Source organism: Protopterus annectens, chromosome 11.part0, assembly GCF_019279795.1.
Source record: "Protopterus annectens isolate FY-2018-M chromosome 11.part0, PAN1.0, whole genome shotgun sequence".
Taxonomy (NCBI): Eukaryota; Metazoa; Chordata; order Ceratodontiformes; family Protopteridae; genus Protopterus; species Protopterus annectens.
In genome coordinates this window covers 113,886,309-113,906,259 of record NC_056745.1, presented here as the reverse complement: position 1 = coordinate 113,906,259, position 19,951 = coordinate 113,886,309, and the positions used below count along the sequence as shown (strand labels likewise).

The 19,951-nt window shown below is 43.4% G+C and overlaps 1 protein-coding gene across 5 annotated transcripts in view; it reads right to left on the bottom strand.

Annotated features, from left to right (window-relative positions):
- Positions 1 to 19,951, bottom strand: part of LARGE1 (LARGE xylosyl- and glucuronyltransferase 1) — a 2,030,740-nt gene that overhangs the window by 337,701 nt on the left and 1,673,088 nt on the right. For all 5 annotated transcript variants that reach the window (XM_044087485.1, XM_044087484.1, XM_044087487.1 and 2 more), the window contains one exon: positions 1,763 to 1,888. In XM_044087485.1, the coding sequence (XP_043943420.1) occupies positions 1,763 to 1,888 (126 nt within the window). The remainder of the gene's footprint in view (positions 1 to 1,762; positions 1,889 to 19,951) is intronic.

Genomic DNA, 19,951 nt, shown 5'->3' with positions numbered 1-19,951 from the left:
TGGACTGCAGGTTAGAGACTGCACCCCATATCAAGGATTGATAGAGTATAGGCAAAGAGAAAGTAATTGGGGGGAGGTCTTAAAATAAAGATCAGCACTGGTAGAATTCTTAGTAGAATCAAGAAAAAAAGCTGCCGTTAAGAAAGGAATAATTAGTAGAGCACATAAAATATTGCATGATAACTATAAGAATCAATCAAAAGAGGTTGGGAAGAGATTGGATAAGCAATTCACAAAGAAACAATGGGGGATATAGTTATGTCTCCCAGATATGCAACAAAGTCTAGAAGATTTAGGATCTTTCCCTGGAAGAGTTTACATAGATATTTTCATACCCCAAGCAGGCTCCAAAGAATCTTTCCTCAGGTAGACGGCAAATGTTGGAGATGTGATGGGGAAGAAAGAGGTAACTGGGAAAATATTTTCTGGGAGTGTAACGAGTTGATTGAATTTAAGGATTCCCTGCAGACTGCTCCATCGGAGATGCTGGGTGAGCAAACTGCAGTGACTAGGGAAATTATTTTTTTGAGCTATGATACAGAGTTGGAACTGCATAGACATAGTAAGGTCTTGCTCAGTCTAACTATGATGACTGCCAAAAAAGCAACAACTAAAAAATGGAAATCGACGTCTAAACTAACATTACTAGAAGTAACAAAGATAATAACAGAGATAATACAACTGGAACTGGGATCTTTAGAAAAGGGTAGGAGTAAATTACACAGACAAAAATGAGAAATGTGGGACCACTACATGTAGAGGAGGAACAATGTTTAAAAGAAGGCAGGATCTGAATGAGCTACGTAATGGCTGACTGACAATGACTGGAGATATTAAAAGGGGTGTATAATGTCTGCATCTACAGTTGTGTTGGCATGGTTTGTAAGGCAACTCACATTGTGCCACTATGATTTATTTTCATTTATATAAATGTAAGATTGTCTACGTCACACACGATAATTTAATAAAGATGTTTCTTGGGAAAAAAAATAGTGTTATGAAATAGAAATTCCACCTTTATGTTTACCTGGCTGATGGCCTCCACATTACTTGACACTCGCTCCTAGTCTCACACTATATGCAGTATGGTGATGGGGGAAACTCTTGGTGTATTCTAGGGAATCCACACCACAGGACATTTGGGAACAGAGCTCCAAGATGCCACGGAATGAATGCAAAATGGAGAAGATGAGGGAAGTATACAGTTGGCAGGTATGACGGCAAGAAAAACAAAAGACCTAAAAATAATGTGGAGACAAGCAAAATTGACTTATTACTTGCACAGGCTTGTACTGCAGCAGCATGAAAACACTGCAACGGAACAGCAGATTACCTGCATTAAGGACTGTAGAAATTCACACACTCTGATTCAGAAGTCTGTATGTATCGACAAAAATATCAGATTTGTAAAAGTTATGGCTGGAATAATTCACTCTGTCACTTGATCTTGACACAGTGTTCTTTCCTAAATGCCTCTCTCTTTTGGACCTAATAATAAAAAAAAAAGCTAGAACAATCTAGAAACACCTTCTTGCTGAAGCACATTAACTAAAAATAATGTACATTACCCTTTGTTATACAATGATCAGTTACATATTCTGTACTACCTTTTATTATTATAATAGAAGACAACCTTATAAACACTGCTCAGTTTACAATGTATCATAGGGTGGAGGATCAGTTCAAAGATTACAAGTGTATATTCAGTAAAGATTTTAGAAAAAAAGATATGGATAATCTTTAACATGCATTTCTCTAGTACCTTCAGGTCTGACACATCCTTGTAGCACTGCTCTGAACGTGTATGGTCTGACAGCTGGACATTCCAGAAACATGGAAGTTGATACACCAGAAATGGATTCTGCTTAATGACAGCATTAAAGATATCCTAGTTGAAAGAGAAAGAATCACCACAGTCAGGGCAGAAAAGCAGAAAAAAAATGGAGGAAGCATGATGAAGTGTATATTCATATTCAAAAACGAAATGATTTAAAAAATGAACATTTTTCTGGTACATATTGTTTTCCACGTACACTGCAAACAAAAGAAAACTAAGTATATGCAATAAAAAAAATTCAGGTCTAGATTTCTAGTCAAATGCAGTTTATTTCATGAGATGAATTAAATTTAACACAAATCAACAGTATTAGAGACAAATGCTAAAAAGACCATCATGGAGTGTTTTATACAGCTGTGCTACACTGTGTATTTGAACTGAACATACATTACTACATCACATTTACACAGAAGCACAGATGAGGTTTGGCTCATCTTTACTACAAAATGAAGGATCCAGCCTTGTCTGTGTGCACTTATGTAATTCCTGCTCATGTGCAAATGTACATATCCAACAAACTTTGCCTTTTACATTTTGAATTTGGGGAAAAGAAAAAAAAAAAAACATTTTTATTAGCATGCCACTGCATGAAAATGAAAATTATATAATGACCATAATGACAGATCGGTGTTGTTTGCTTCTGTCTTTCCATAACAGTTGGGTTTATCAGATCTGACTAGGATCCAACTTTGGGCGCACTCGGACTTTAGAGTCAGTGCTTCCCTTACCTGTAACCCTTTGCATGGAGAGAATTACATGAGATCGAGCTCGACCCTATACAAGAATAAAGGAAATTACTCCCCTAGAATTCTAAAGCCAAATACCCCAATAGGAAGAAACAGCTGTCAAGGACAGAGCTTGAAGAAGAGTATTTGATCATGACAAGGTAGCTATAAGTACAGTCACTCCAGGAGCCATGGACATGGACAAATTCAAGGATAGGGGAAGAAGGGAGGGAAACTGAGATAGGACAGAATCAGACAACATACATAGAACTATTGTTATGGCAAGTATATAACTTTTGTATCCGATGTTCGCTCTTCCATCTGTTCCTCAACAGCTGGGAAAGAGTCCAGCTACTATCAAACCAGGTAGGTCTCATGGAAGGATACTCCACTCCACAGCTGAACCAAAGGAGGCTCTTGATCTTGACTGTAAATCCAGTTTATAATGAGAAATGAAGGTACGGACATTGGACCAAGTAGTAGCAGCACAAATGTCATGAAGTGATACTCTGGAGAAGAAAGCTGTGGAAGTAGTCACCGATCTAGTCAAGTGAGCCTTAGGAGGTCTGAGTAAAGATAAGTCCTTGCTGTAGACAGGCAAAATACAATTACATAAATAGCAAGAGAGAGAGAGAGACATGAGATGGCCCTTTTCCCAGTTTAGCTGTAGAAAACGGGCATAAACTGATCAGTCTTTCTAGTCTTCTTAGTCTTCTTAGTGTGATGCAAGTAAAAACAATGTACATCCAAGCAAATGCAATATGTATTCACCCTTATTAGACAGATTTAGGAAGAAAATGTGAAGACAGACTAATTGAGGGATGATTCAGAAGCCACATTTTGAATACAAGAAAGATACGTTCTTACAATAACTCTGTCTTTGTGGAAAAACATATAAGCAGGTTTACTCGACAGGGTGTGCAACTCTGAAACCCTCCTAGCACAGGTGAAGGCCACCGCAAATGGAGTTTTTCACACCAAAAATTTTAAGTCAACCTCAGCTGCAGATTCAAAGGGGGGGAGGCTAGTTAAGGCCAGTAATATAATGGTAATTTCCCAGGAAGGGATCCCTGACTGAAGGTCAGCAAAAGGAGAGCACCCCTAAGAAAAGCTTTAGACAACCTAAGTGAGGTGATGGAAGAATGGTTCTCCTCAGTATGAAAACTAGAGATGGCTGCTAGCTGAACCCTGATAGTGGTGTAGCTGGCATCACCTTGAAAAAGAGATGTCAAGAAGTCCAAGATAGCTGGAAGAGGAGTTGAAAAAAAAACATTTTTCCCTTTACTTTTAGAGATCTTTGTGGTGGAAAGTCTTTGTGAAGAGGTCAAAATATGAATGCCTTGGGAAGAAAGCTTGGACTATCTAGCCATTGTCTGAACTGGACAAACTATGTGGTCAATTTGAGGGATTAAAATATCCAGGTAAGGCATCCCAGATAGGTGAGAGAGAAGATCTGGGGTAGCCTCTAGCACCCAAGGTGGATGAATCAGATGAGACGAAAGGAAGGGGAAACCACACCTGTCATGGTCAAAAAGGAGCAAAGAGGATCACCATGGCCTTTCTTTTCAATGCTTTCTGTAGAAATTTCAAGATTAGAGGGGTAGAAGGAATGGTGTACAGGAGCTCAGTGGGTCAAGTGTGGATTACAGCGTCATCACTTGGTGGCTCCCCCTCCTGAGAGATCAGAGCAAAGTACCTACTGCACTTGATGTTATAGGGGGGACAAAAAGATTGCAAGTTTGGCCCTAATGGCTGAAAATCTAATCTGCTATTGCTGGATTGAGTGATCATTTGTGAGGGAGAAGGACAGACCTGGTCGACCTGTCCGCTAGATCACTGGACTTCCTCGGAATATGTGTTGCTATTAAAAAACGGTGAGAAGACATCACTCATTACCACATTCTCATGGTCCCTCATAACGAGCAGTAGGATTATGTTCCTCCCTGTTTGCTAATGTACCGACCACTGACATTACTGTCTGGAATGAAATCACACCTGCGAGACCAGCATTCTGGAAGGCCTGCAATGCTAGGACTGCCCTCATCTCCAGATACTGATGTGAATACTGTCCACTGTAGGGGATCACTAGCCTTGGACCGTCTTTCCCAAGAACTCCTCATACACCCTAACTGGGAGACATCCATGGTCACTGTGACTTAGGAAGAGGGCAGACCAAAAAAACAACCATGGGAAACTATCAGGTACTCTAGCCACCACTGACTATAAATCCTGCATATCTTTCTGAGAAAGACCAGGAAAATCATGGGCTAGCATTTGAATGATCACTGAACTAAAAAGGGTCCATTAAGGCACTCTCATGTGATATCTGGCAAGAGAAATAAAAGTGATGGCAGCCATCAAGCCAAGATGATGTATGATCAATTTTACAGGTGGCTTCAGGCAGGAAAGGATAGCAATAACCATAGAAATCCTGATTTGTGGAAGCCTGGGAATTTGCAGTTTTGTGCCCTAAAGAGCTCCAATGAATTCTACGGTCTGGACATGGTGAAGTTTGGCCTTGGCTGTATTCACTGTAATACCTAGCATTTTGCAAATGTGGAGCAAGGAGTCTGCCCCCGGCTTGGAGAAGAATATTCCTGGTAGGAGTGTTATGAGCCAAGTATGGGATAAGCTGCAACTACTGCCATGCAATTAGTGAACACCGGGGGGGGGGGGGGCTGTAGTGAGACCAAAGGGCAAGGCTCTGAACTGGAAATGACTGGCTCTCAGAAGGAAGCAAAGAAACCTTCTGGAGCGTCTGTACATCTTTATGTGGTAGTGTGTGTGTCCTGAAGGTCTGTGCACATCCAGTCATCCTATCTTAACCATGGAAAGATGGACTGTACTGTGACCATCTGAAATTTCATTTGCTTCACAAATTTGTTCAAATGACTTGGGTTCAAAATTGTCCCAAGATCTCCATTCGTTTTTGGAACTAAAAAGAATCTTGAACAAACTCCAGATCCTTGCTGGTCTAGCAGAAACTGAACAAACTCCAGATCCTTGCTGGTCTAGCAGAAACTCTTGGATGACCACAATTTTTAGCAGCTTTATTTTTTCCTAATGCTGCTGCTTCCCTTTGGGAGGGTGAAACACAGAGAAGTTTCTTTAAGTGCAGGGGAGGGGCTGGGGATAGAAAGGGGATGGTTAAGATCCTCTGCACCCAAACATCTCAAGTGATGGATGTCCTGCCCATGGGGTGCAGGGATAAGCACCTCCCAAATGCCTCCAAAACGTGGAAGTCAGTAAATGTCCAGGAGCGCTGGGTAAGGCTGATCAGAGAAAAGATTCTGAAAGCCTTAGTTCTGTGGACCACCTCTGCCATAGGGGGCAATGTCCACCATTAGATTTCCTTCCTCTGTCTTGGGGGGGTGGGTGTTCCACCAGGAGGGTTAGGAGAAAACCCTTGTGATGTGTGGAAACAAAAGTTATGTAGTCATCATACAATGCATCTGTGTTGTCTGTTTTCATCCTTCCTCAACTGATGAGTCTCACATCCAACTTCGGCCACTTCAATAGTCTTTGACTCTGCTTGTCCTCCTCCCCTTACCCATAACCCCCTACTAAACCTGGATTACCACAGATCAAGTTTTCTCCAATCATGCTACCATCTTGCAACAAATAAGATGACTGGAGCTCATTTAGCAAGGCAGGCAAGAATCACTCCTCAGGACAAACTAGGAGCCCAAGTGAAAAATTTCCAAAGTGGAAGGGGACTGGCAGGGAGAGGTTGAGGAACAATGAAAACAGACAACAGAAATGCATCATTATGGTAAGCACATAACTTTTGTATCTGGTGTCTTTTTCATCCATTCCTCAACCGATGGGAGAGAGTCCCCAGCTAGAGAAAACCCATGGATGGTCCTCAAGGAAGGCTATTCTGGAGTGCAGTGGTGCCAAATACTACTCTATACCCATACAAAATGTCCAATTTGTAATAAGCAACAAAGGTATGAGCGATCAACCAAGTGGCATAAACACAAATATCAGCTATGAAAGCCGTGTACCAGAAAGCAGATGAATTGGACATAGATCTGGTGGTATGAGCCTTAGGAGGTTTAGAAAAAGTCAGCCCTTTTCTTATAAACAAAGAAAATGCAATTGGTGAGCCATGTGGTTAAAGTTACTTTTGATACTGCCTTGCGCAGTTTAGCCTTGGAAAATGACAAACAATTTCCTAAACTCTTTAGTTCCATGGAGTTAGAATCTAAGCTGTTCATAAACATCCAACATGTGTAGCATGTATTTGCCCTTGTTGTAAAAGCTTGGAAAGAAAAAATATTGACGGACTGGTTGATAGCTTTCTCAGATGCCACCTTAGGTAGGAAAGAATGGCTAGTCCGAAGGGACACCCTATCCTTATGAAAAATCAGATACGGTGGCTAGGAGGAGGGTGTCTGGAGTTCAGATGCTCATCTATTAGATTTAATTGTAACCAGAAAAGTGTTTTTTTCCAAGATAAGAACTTTAAGTCCACCTTGCCGGTTCAAAGGGTGACTGTGTCAAAGCCCAAAGCAGTACTGTAAAATTCCATTGGGGGGTTAGGATCCTTAATAGCTATGTACATTTAAAAGGTACCTTTGAGAAAGTCCTTACAGAATCTCAATGATGCCAAGGAAAAAGAAGTTATGTACCTACCATAACGTTCCATGTTAGTTGTCTTCATCTCGCCTTCTTTCTTGCTGGTTGGGTTCAGAGCCGATCCTCGGCTCCGACTTGGCCATCTTCAAAAGCTCGAGAGCTGTTTACTGGCTCGAGGCTACCCCATATCCCATGATGCCTGGCGCTAACTACCCAGATCTTGTTTGAAAAAGCTATTCCAGACATAACTAAGGAAGAACTCTGCCCTAGTAGCCCCTTGGACCTAACTATGAAGCTATCTAAGCAGAAAGGACAACCAGAGAAGGTTCAGACAATGAAATCTGAATAAGGGAGCTCCTCTCGATCCACTAGGATAGGGGGATGGAGGGTGGGACGCAAGAAAGAAGGCGAGAAGATGACAACTAACATGGAACGTTATGGTAGGTACATAACTTCTTTATGTCAAGTTGTCTATCTCGCCTTCATTCTTGCTGGTTGGGACAGCGTCCCTAGCACCTACTATCCTGGGTGGCTCAATGGAACAGACTGTTCAGAACAGTGGAACCAAAATTAGCCCTGCTCCTGGAAGCAATGTCTAATTTGTAATGAGAAATGAAGGTATGTGGGTTAGCCCATGTAGCAGCTGCACAGATAGATTCCATGGGTAACCTAGACTGGAAGGCCACCGAGGTAGCCAGTGCCCTAGCAGAGTGGCCTTTAGGTTTGGTGGATAATTTTTCATTTCTCAGCTGGTAAATGAATGAAATAATGTGAGACAACCACCTAGATAATGTTACCTTTGAGACCAGAAGGCCCTGTCTGCCCTCAGCATAGGAAATGAAGTTGGTCGGAGTTCCTGATGTCCTTTGTCCTAAGCAAATAAAAATGCAGCTGTCTGTGAACATCCAACTGGTGCAATTTATATTTTGCGTTATTGGTGTGATTAGGAAAAAACACAGGAAGGTCTATGGACTGATTCAAATTATTTTGTGTACAGACCTTAGGAAGAATTGGTCCTTAGAGAGACCCTATCGTTATGGAAAACTAAGTAAGGGGGACGAGTACATAGAGCCCGAAGCTCCGAAACATGTCTGGCAGATGTAATGGCTACCAGAAAGAGAGTCTTCCAGGATAAAAACTTAATGGAGCAAGATGCTGCAGGTTCAAAAGGTGGCAAGATTAGGGAAGTTAGCACCAAGTTTAGATTCCACGGAGGTGGGGCATCCCTAATTGGGGCCTAAGCAGAGTAGTTCCTTTGAGGAAGGCTTTACACAGCTTATGAGACATGATGTTATTAGAAGACAACCCAATGTGAAAATTCGAAATGGCAGCTAACTGAACCCTGATTGTAGCAGAAGCGGAACCCGAATGAAAGAGTTCCGCTAAAAATTCCAGAATCTCATGGACAGGGGCTGAAAAGGGATCTATATTCTTAGCCTCTGCCCAGCAAGAAAAACATTTCCACTTTCTAGTGTAAGTTTTCCTAGTTGTGGATTTGTGCGATGAGATCATAGTTTCCCGCACAAAGGAGGAAATATTAGGAAGCCTGGCTGAGGTTGGAAGTGGAGCAACCAAGCTGTGAGCTGGAGAGTTTGAAGGGATCGATGCAGTCTGCCTGATTGATGAATTAGTAGATCTGGAATAGGATCCAGAATCCAAGGCTGCTCGAGAAGATAATAATGCAGGAATGGGAACCATATCTGTCGAGTCCAGTAAGGGGCAATGAGGATCATTTTGCAACCCAACACAGTTGCTCTCTGTATGAGTTTGGGTATTAGGGGAAATGGAGGAAAAGCATAAAGAAGTCCCTGAGGCCAATCGTGGACTAGAGCGTCTCTGGGCGAGTGGCCGGGAAGTGGAAGAAGGGAGAAGAAATTGCTGCACTTGCTGTTGAAAGTTGTGGTGAACAGGTCACAGCAAGGCTGACCCCATTTGCAAAAGATTCGTTCCGCAATTACCTGGTTCAGAGACCACTCATGAGGCATGAGAATTGCTCTGCTGAGCCTGTCTGTGATGACGCTGGAGCTCCCAAGGATGTGTGTTGCAATCAGAAAATGTTGGGAAGTGATCGCCCACTGCCAGAGTTTGAGTGCTTCTCGACATAGAGGATAGGATCTGGTTCCGCCCTGCTTGTTGATGTACCACACCACTGACATATTGTCCGTTTGGATTGCAATGGTCCCGGGAGGGAGAGAGTCCTGAACGGCTTGCAACGCTAAAAGCACGGCTCTCATCTCCAAGACATTTATATGCAAATGGTACTCGTGAGGTTGTCAGGTGCCTTGGACTGTCCTGCCCTGATAATGCCCCCCCCCCCCTATCAGGGAGGCGTCTGTGGTCACTGTAGTGACTGGAGGGGATAGCACAAATGGTCTGCCCCGGGACACTGATGGGGAGACCATCCACCAAGCGAGGTACTTCTTGCATGCTTCTGTGATCATAATCTTGTGAGACATGGGAAGCTGTTGGAAGGACCACTGTGTGAATAGAAGCCACTGGAGGATTCTCATGTGAAAGCGGGCCAGGGGGACAAGAAGAATTGCTGATGCCATGGAACCCAGTGTTCAGAGGACAAACCTGACTTGAATCGTTTTGCATATTAACAAATATTTGTACTTGTTGGCGAATTAGTGATACCCCGTCTGGTGGAAGGTTCGCAAAACATGTTCCTGGTATTTAGATTTGCACCTATATAAGTGATATGCTGACAGGGCAACAATGCAGATTTTTCGAAATTTATTGTGATACCTAACCTGGAGCAAGTTTTGAAAGTGTAGTCCCTGGCTTGCAGGAGGTGATGCCTGGTGGAAGCAGTGAGGAGCCAGTCGTCTAGATATGGAAACACCTGTAATCCCTGACATGTCAGGTGAGCCGTAACCACTGCCATGCATTTGGTGAACACCCTGGGGGCTGTGGTGAGACCGAAGGGCAGAGCTCTGAACTGATAATGACTGGCTCCCAGCCGGAAGCGAAGGAATCTTCTGGAGCGCCTGTGCATTTTGATATGGTAGTAAGCATCCTGAAGATCTATAGAGCACATCCAATTGTCCTGACCCAGGAAGGGTAGAATGGACTGTAGCGTGACCATCCCAAACTTTGTTCTTTGTACAGACCTGTTTAGTCTGCTGAGATCCAGAATGGGTCTCCAGTCCCCTGTCTTTTTTGGTACCAAAAAGAACCTTGAGTAAGTTCTGGATCCGATCTGGTCTGCTGGGACATCCTTTTGTGTAGAAGCTTTGACATTTCTTTGGCTGCTTGGTCCCTTAGATTGGGTGGAACATCTGGAAGGGACTTGTTTGACGATAACAGGGGATGAGGAAAGGGAATTCTGTAACGTCCGGATATGATTGACTGTACCCACTTGTCTTGAGTTAGATTCTGCCAGGCTTTGGGATACAGCGAAAGTCTTCCCCCGACTGCCTCCAGAGGCGGGCAGCCGGGCAACCCTTCAGGGATGCTGAAAGGGCTTCTCAGAGAAGGATTCTCTGCTGCCCTGGTTCTGCGGACCCCCCTGCCACGAGGGCGGCGTCTGTTATTGTTCCCTCCCCTGCCCCTGGAGGGGAACTCACCACGTGCATCAGGCAAGGCTCCCTGGGATTTACGGAACCACATCTTTCCACTCTTCTGACCCTTGGGGTATGGTCTGGAAGGAGTGGAAAAACGGACTCCCACGGCAGAGAGAGTCTTGCCTTCCTGTTCAAACCTGGTAATTGTGTCCTTAACCTGTGATCCAAAGAGAGCAGAGCCATCAAAGGGGGTATTGGTGAAAGACGCTCTGAAGGGTTCCACAAAATTACATAGCCGCATCCATGCGTGCCTCCTAAGGGCGACGCCTCTGCCTGCGGCTCTACTCGCACCATCTGCTGCATAAGAAATGAGCCTCATTGTGGAGTTAACTGAATTCAGAGTCGCCAGCTGGAGGCCACCTTAGTTTGAGCCCCCACAGCTGATGGATCTTGGAGGGTATCTCCAAGCTCTTTGTGGAGATCCCTCTGAAGGCAGATGAAATGGCACAAATAATTCAGAGACTTCATAGAGAAGGTCGCTGAAGCAAACATTCGCTTCCCATATCTGTCCATAGTCCTAGTCTCCTTGTTAGGAGGATGGTCAGATGACGAAGTTTCTGCCAACTCCTTCTTTGTGGCTGCTGCATCAACAGGTATGCCGTCAGATAAAAACTGTTTGTCCTGAGGTGCAGTTATAAATTTAGCAGGTCTCCTAGGGGTTGGTTTCACTGTGTCTGGAGCTGACCATGCCTTCCGAGCCACCAAAGACACAAGTGGGTCGAAAGGCGGAGACACCCAGGAGGTGGAGGGTCGGGAACCAAACGCGTCCAGAAATACCGACATCCTCGGAAGGGGCTAGGGTATTCCAGTTCCCCCTCTGCTTAAGGATTTCAAGGATGCCTGAAAAGGAGACATCTTCAGAGGGGGATTTCGGGGACCCTTCCGAATCCTCTAAGTCAGTATCTGATGTGACAGACTCAGGGGAGTCAACGTGCTTCCTCTTGCACTTCCTCTTATGAGGTGGCTCCTCTGAGTGATCAGGGGAGGCCTCAGAAGAGGAAGAAACACCCAAAGGGGTGCCCTGGAGTGCTGGTTCTCCATGCTTGGGGTCAGGAGGAGGGACAGAGGCAGACGCAGGCACCATAGGGGGAGGAGCCGATGGGGTTGATCGTGGGACTGGCTCAGGAGCCAGTACACTCCTCATGGCCTCGAAGGCGTCCCTGCCCAGACACAGAGAAGATTCCGGTTCCGAAGAAATCGGAATCCCTCTCCGCACCGAGGGGGACAGCTCCGAAGCCGATGTAGGAGCAGAGCTCACCTGCACCGAAGCTCCGAGAGGGAGAGCGGGGTCGGACAAGGGTCCAATGCTACTCGCCCTCTCAGAGCTGACGAGGGAGTCCCGGCACCCAGATCCCTCCAAGGACGGAACCAAGGATGGGATCATAGCCGACGACGGAACCGAAGGAGAAGGTATTGGAGCCGACGGTTCCACGAGTCGAACCCCAACGAACTCCGGCTCTGAACTCAAGGGAGGAGTCGGAGGAGGAATATTTGCAGAAGTGGACGGAGCCGACACCTGATGAGGGGGGGGCTGGACAACATTTTTGCTAGAGCCTGCGATTTCAGCAACCTGCTGACCACTCTCTCCAAATCATGATCTGAAAGTCTGGAGGACTGAGAGGAGTGGAAGGACTTATGACTGCGCTCCGATTGGAGCAGAGTGACCGTGGAGCTGAGCGTATCGACTCCAAGGAGGGTGATCTAGATATTTTTCGACTCACGGACGGTTCCGAGGTTCATGTTGGAGCTGACTGTGAGGGAGGCACATCGGCTCCAGCCGGAGCCGAGGCAGATGGTGGTGTTTCACCCAACGACAGCTCAGTACTTGGAGCTGAAGACTTGGGTGGCTTGGAGGATTTTGCAGGCTGAGCCTTAGCCGGTAAATCCTGTGGCTTAAGCAAACCCCGAAGGATTAACTTATTTTTGCGCTCCTGCTAGACCATTGGGCTGAAGGCATGACAGACCGAACAAGAGTCCTGCAGGTGCACCGTGCCCAGACAGTAGACACAAGAAGTGTGACCATCTGTCAGACATCTTCTGACAGCATGAGTCACACTTCTTGAATCCGGACACTTTAGTATCCTTGGACATGTTATCACACACACACACACACACACCAAGGAGAAAAAAAGGACACCCACACAAGCAAAAACAAGTTAGCAGGTATAACAAACTAAACCATACAGCTAACACACACTAAAAAACTAAGTAAGTCTACTACTTAAAACAATCTATAATATATATATATATATATATATATATATATATATATATAGATTTTGTTTTAAACTAGAGAAAACTCTCTAAAACGAGTTTTCAAGAAAAACAAGAGGGATAAAAGCTATCTAAGCAATCTAGCTTGGGGAATATTACAACTAAGTAATTAGGTACACCAACAATAAAAAGCTGTAGTAAAATTAGAAAAAAATACAAAAAAGTATACGAGCTTGAGCCAGTAAGACAACCTCGCAGTCTGAAGCGGCAAACGAGATCTGGGTAGCTAGCGCCAGGCATCATGGGATATGGGGTAGCCTCGAGCCAGTAAACAGCTCTCGAGCTTTTGAAGATGGCTGAGTCGGAGCCGAGGATCGGCTCCGAACCCAACCAGCAAGAATGAAGGCGAGATAGACAACTTAACATGAATGGTTTTCCCCACATGAAAATTAGATATGTCAGCAAGTTGGACCCTAATTGTAGAACAACTAGCTCCACTATTGAAAATGGAGGTAAAACAATCAAGGATAGCTGGAAATGGTACTGAAAATGAGTCCAGTTGCCTCTGGAGAGCCCAGAAAGAAAATCATTTCTATTTGCTCTTATAAATATTGATAGCAGAATCTTTCTGAGAGGATGCAATGATATGATGCACTGCAGAAGAAAGCCCGGACTGTCCAGCATCACTGGAAGTGGAGAAACCATCTGGCCAACTTGAGGTTCCGAGCCAGGTGAAATATTCAGATGGGTGAAACAGAATGTCCTGAGAAGAATCCAACACCCAGGGAGGGTGTGTACCACGAGGCCACAGGAAGGGGAACCACACTTGTCGAGGACATAATGGCACGATGAGGATTAATTTGCTGTTCTGCCGAGATGCTTTCTGAAGAGACATGGGAATGAGAGGAGTGTGGAAGCATAAAAGAAACTGGTGGGCATAATTGTAAATTAGGGAGTCTTTCAGTGACTTCCCCTCTGGAGGGATGAGGGCAAAGTACCTGCTGCACTTGGAATTGTGAGAAGAGAGGAAGAGGTTGCAGCATGACTGGTCTCACTGCCAAAAAATCCTTTCCTCTAATGGGTTGACAGATCACCCAAGAGGCATTAAGCTGGACCTGCTCAGTTTGTCTGCTACCATGTTGGACTTCCCTAGAATATGTGTTGCCAACAGAAAGCAGCAAGAGGAAATTGATATTAAGATTGACCTCCAAAGGAGACCACGTGCCTTGAACTGTCCTCAAGGCTCTATCCTTGGTCGCTTCCTCTAACATTTTCATAAACACCCTCTACAATTCCACACAACATGCCACCCTAATACAATACACAGATGATTCCACTCTCATTTGCACATCTGACAACATGGTACACCTCAAAAAAAAAAACTACTCAGGAAACTAATAGCCACTGAAACAGGACTTTGTAACTCAAATCATGCTCAACACAAAAAAAGACCAAACTACTACTTTTTCCCCCCAAAACCCTTTTTCATGAAAAAACAAAATTAAAAGTCCTCTTTCTTAATAATACAGCCATTGAAGTCGCTTCTCACAGCAAACTATTAGGGGTGATAGTGGATGACGATCTTACATTTGACCTACATGTATGAAACTGAATAAGGAAAACTCATCAAAAGCTGGGGATGATTTATAGGGGTGTATATTAGAACTTCGAACACGCAGAATGTCGAATCGCACAACATCGAACACTAAACCTCAACTGCAAAAAATGCCGAAAGCTAAAATTTCCAAAAACGGAAACCCCGGACTGCCACAGTTGGCCCATGCAAAGTTCAACACCCCGACGTCATTGGGAAATGTGAAGAACGTCTGCTACGAATTACTGTGCAATAGTAGGGTAATCAAGACACATAACATCGGAGTGATACATGTGAATGTATTACCTCCACTGTGGTGCGATCTTGGAGTTGGTATATTTAAGTAAGGGGGGTGTGGGGGGTGCAGAAATAGGCTGTAGACTGTTTTAGTAGTTAATAGGTTGTAGATTGTGTGTTTTAGTAGTTAATCATGTAAATATTTTGTTGTTTTTTTGATAGTGTGTATGTAGTTTGGTTGTTGTGGGGCAGTATGCTGGTTTTGTTTTTCATATTTACTTTTTGTTGAGCGGAGTAAAGTACTCCATGTTTAGGTTTGTAGGGTAGTTATATTAGGTGGCTGGGTTGTGTTTTGACAGTTTAAGAGGCGTGGTGTTTGGTGTGTTACGGTTAGGTGAGCGGATGGCCAAGTGTTTTTGTTTGTGACTTCGGTTTTCGGAATTCTGCGCTTTCGGGGTTATGTGTATTCGATGTTGTATGCTTCGATATTTTCGTCATTCGATGTTCCGATATAGACCCGCTTTATAGAGCCCAAAACTTTCTGATGTGACTAAAGCTGCACTTGCCACTACTTATCGCCTCCCCACTCTTACTAACAATGTTATAACAAAACTGCTAAATTTGCAGCACATGCCCCTTTCAGAACCCACCACTTTATACCACTTAAAAGCCTAAATTTGTTAGAACTGCCAAATCAACTAACATATATACAACTTCTTACCACCTATAAAATTATCCAGCATTCATCTGCCTGTCCAGCAGTAAAAAGCATTCTATACAACTATGTTCTCAGTCACTGCGATCCAGTGACCAAAAACTCTTGTCTACAAACATAGCAAATCTGCTGGGCTTTGTTTGTATTCATACATGGATGTTAAGTCCTGGAACTCCTTACCTGTATCTGTTAGATCTATACTCTCCCTCCCATCTTTCAAAGCCACTCTTGAAAGAATTCCTAGCTAAAATTTGGCTCAGTTCTTGTTCAAATCCAGGATAAACTATATCTTTAAATGTAAACAAGTACCTTTTTCATTCCTTGTACCTCCTTACTCTTTCTTCACTTACCTCTTTACTGCTATCTAATTCTTTTCCCTGACTTTCTCCCTAAATATACCATAAATCTGTTTTCCCTCACCTCATATTGCAATTCCTATGTGTATTAGACTAACTTACCTTTAATTTCTATTAAAGGAATTCATGCCCAAGGGAGCGGTATGCTCCAACAAATTTGAAATAAAACAAAAATAGGCACTAAGGAGAACCACGGAGACGTAAACCTACACCAAACTGTTTATTAAGCCACAAACTCATACCAACATCGAACTGTTTACTAAGCCAAATATTCATTTTTTTCTGTTAGAGGATGTGCCCTATGAAATTGTGTGTGTGTGTGTGTGTGTGTGTGTGTGTGTGTGTGTGTGTGTGTGTGTGAATGGGAGACAAGAATTGAATACATAGAAGTATTTTGGCAGCTAGTTTTGGAAGCCTGCAAACCCCCAGGTCTTAATGAGCATGTTTCCTTAGCCCCAGTGCTAAAATTAAGAGCGGCTAGATTATAAAGAAAACAGGTTTTAGTATTTAGTAATTATTAGATTTAAGTAGATGTAGTAACATTAGGGGTAGCTTGACCACTCTTTCTGATTTTTTATTTGAATTAATAACCTACTACTGCCACTAGACGGTAGCAAAGAACTGTAGAATCTATTCCTTTCCATCTCATATGAACATTGTTTAATATGTTATTAATTTTAATTAATTAATTAATTTATTAATTTAATATGTTTTATATTAAAAATGCATTTTTAAAATGTTTCAAAGATTTTTACCTACATCATCATCTTCTTTCGGCTGTTCCTGTTAGGGGTCGCCACAGCGGATCATCTGTTTCCATTTCTTCCTGTCCTCTGCATCTTGCCTTGTCACACCAACCACCTGCATTGTCCTCTCTCACCACATCCATAAATCTTAGGCCTTCCTCTTTTCCTGTTATCTGGTAGCTTCATCCTTAGCATCTTTTTCCCGATATACTCAGAGTCCCTCCTCAGCACATGTCCAAACCAACATAATCTTGCCTCTCTGGCTTTGTCTCCAAACCTTCCAACCTTGGCTGACCCTCTAATATACTTATTCCTAATCCTGTCCACCCTCGTCACACCCAGTGCAAATCTTAACATCTTTAACTCTGCCACATCCAGTTCAAACTCCTGCCTTTTTGTCAATGCCACTGTCTCCAACCCATATAACATAGCTGGTCGCACTACCCTCTTGTAGACCTTCCCTTTCACTCTTACTGGTACTTGTTTGTCACAAATCACTCCTGACACTCTTCTCCACCCACTCCATCCTGCCTGTACTCTCTTTTTCACCTCTCTTCCACACTCACCATTACTCTGAACTATTGACCCCAAGTATTTAAACTCATCCACCTTTGCCATCTCTACTCCCTGCATCCTCACCATTCCTCTATCCTCCCTCTCATTCACACACAAATATTCTGTCTTAGTCCTGCTGACCTTCATTCCTCTTTTCTCTAGAGCATATCTCCATCCCTCCAGGGTCTCTTCCACCTGTTCCCTACACTCACTACAGATCACAATGTCATCTGCAAACATCATAGTCCATGGGGACTCCTGTCTGATCTCGTCTGTCAACCTGTCCATCACCATTTCAAATAACAAACAGTTCAGAAAGGTTCTTACCTACATATATTTGTAAATAAACGTGGTTTTAACAGAGTAAAATACATATTTATATTTTTAAGTCACATATAGTAGATGGTTTTATTTTAACTGTTGACTTTGATATTAGATTAATTGACTAAGTTTTTATTGGATAACTAATTATGTTTGATAATATAAATGAAAATATGGGATGGGGCTATTTTAGCAAATCTGATGAAGTTCTATTTGTGAACGAAAAATATGGTGATAAAGTGTTTTATGATATTGCACGAGTTTGTGGCTTAATAAACAGTTTGGTGTTGGTTTACATCTCTGTGGTTCTCCTTAGTGCCTATTTTTATTTTATTTACCTTTAATTTCTTTACAAATTATCTAAAAATCTCTCTAAATATTAAATGATTGTCATATACCTTGTATCAATTTTTAACCAATGGTTTTATATTATGTCTGAGTTGTTACAATAATTTACGCTGCAAAAGTTTTTGTTTCATTTTTAAAGATTGTAAAATTATTGTTCTTTTAATGTTTTGTAATTATTCAGAGTTTTTCCCTGGGTCTCCACTGAAAATGGGCTTCTACCCACCCAGACATTCCCAGTAATCAAATATCAATAAATAGGTAAATTAAATAATGCCCCCCTAACCTGGTTCGGAGGCATCTGTAGTCCCTGTGGCTTTGCGTGCAGGAAGGATAAAAGGGAGGCCCTGAGAAACTTCTTCTGCATGAATCTTCCAGGCAATGTTCTCTGCAAAACTTTGTAATTCGAAAAGAGGCAGTCAGAGGATAACGTCCTTTTGACCATTGCACTGAAAGCATTCATTACAGTTCCCTCGTGAAATCTTGCTGTGGGGACCAGAACCATGGAAGCTGCCATGGCAAGAAGAAGTTGCAAGACTAAACTGTCTGGAAGGGAACAGAGAGAGAATGTATGATGCTTGGCTCTGCAATGTGGTCAACCTTGCTGTGGTAAGCTCACAATGTGTGTTACTTTAACCAGGATTGACTGGGGGAGAGCTGAGACTTGGTATAGTTCACTGTGATTCCCAGTTGAAGACACGCAGGGTGGTTGGAGGATGTAATCCCTGGCTTGAATCAGTAGAGGCCTGATGGAGCCAGTTGTCGAGGTATGGAAACACCCGTAATCCTAGCAGACTCAAGTGAGTTATGAACACTGCCATTCACTTGGTGAACACCCAGGGTCTGTGGTGAGACCAAAGGGCAGGGCCCTGAATTGGTAGTGACTGGATCCCAGCTGGAAGTGTGGGTATCTCCTGGAGCACCTGCATATTTTGATGTGATAGTATGCATCCTGGAGATTTATAGGGCATATCCAATCATCCTTGTGCTATAGCGGCAGAATGGACTGAACCATGACCATCCACAACTTTTGACTGTTTGACAAACTGATTCATATAGCTGAGATCCAAAATTGGTCTTAGTTCCCCGTGTTTCTTTGGCACTAAAATGGATGCCAAGTAAGTTTCTGATCATTGCTGGACTAGGGAGATCACCTGGATGATTCAGCCAACAGTTTTACTTCAATACCTGCTACTTTCCTCTGACTGGGTGGAATGTCGGTAATCTTTTGTTCCAACTGGGAGGCTGAAAGGAAATGATACATAATAGCCTCTGGTTAATATACTCTGCACCCAAGTGTCTTTGGTGATAGCTATCCAGGCTACTGGGTACAGAGATAAGTGCCCCACCCCCCGACTGCCTCCAGAGTGCAGCAATTGGGCAACCTTTCAGGAGTGCTGAAAGGGCTTCTTAAAGAAAGGAGCCCTGAGGCCCTGATGTTGCAGGCAACTTCTACCATTAGAGTTTCCCCTCTGCAGCAGGGGGGTCTGTCTCCATAGGAATCCTTGGAAGATCCCCTGCATTTTACAAAAAACACGTCTACCTCCTCTCTGGTTATGGGGAAAAAATCCTCTGAGGAGTAGAAAAACGTACACCTACAGCAGAACATGTCTTCCCATCCTGATTGCTCATGGAGAGAGTTCTTCACCTTAGCGCCAAACAAACTGGATCCATCAAAAGGAGCATTGATGGAGGATGTCTTGAAGGGCTCTGCAAAATCACAAAGGTGCATTCAGGCATTCTTTCCAACAGCAATTCCTGAACCAGCACCTCTTGAAGCTTCCTCTGAGATGCTTATCCTGCACAGACAAGGACTCTGAGAGGGCAGTAGAAAACTCCTTGATCAAGTTCCTCTGAAACCTTGAAATATGTCTTTAGCAGATCAATGACTCAAGAGCTAAGGTTGTTGATTTATAAACCGGCTTCCCAAATCTGTCCAACACTCTTGACTCCCTGTCTGGAGGATGGCCAGATGAACTTTGCTCAGCAAGTTCTTTCTTGATGGTCACTTCTACCACCATAAGCATCCACTGGGGACCCTTGTTGCAATGGGCCTGATCCTTTTGCACAACTAGGTACTTATTTGGTCTCTTGGGGATAGGCTCCATGACATCTGGATCCTTCCAGATCTGGTGATAAATGAGGTCCACCATTTCATC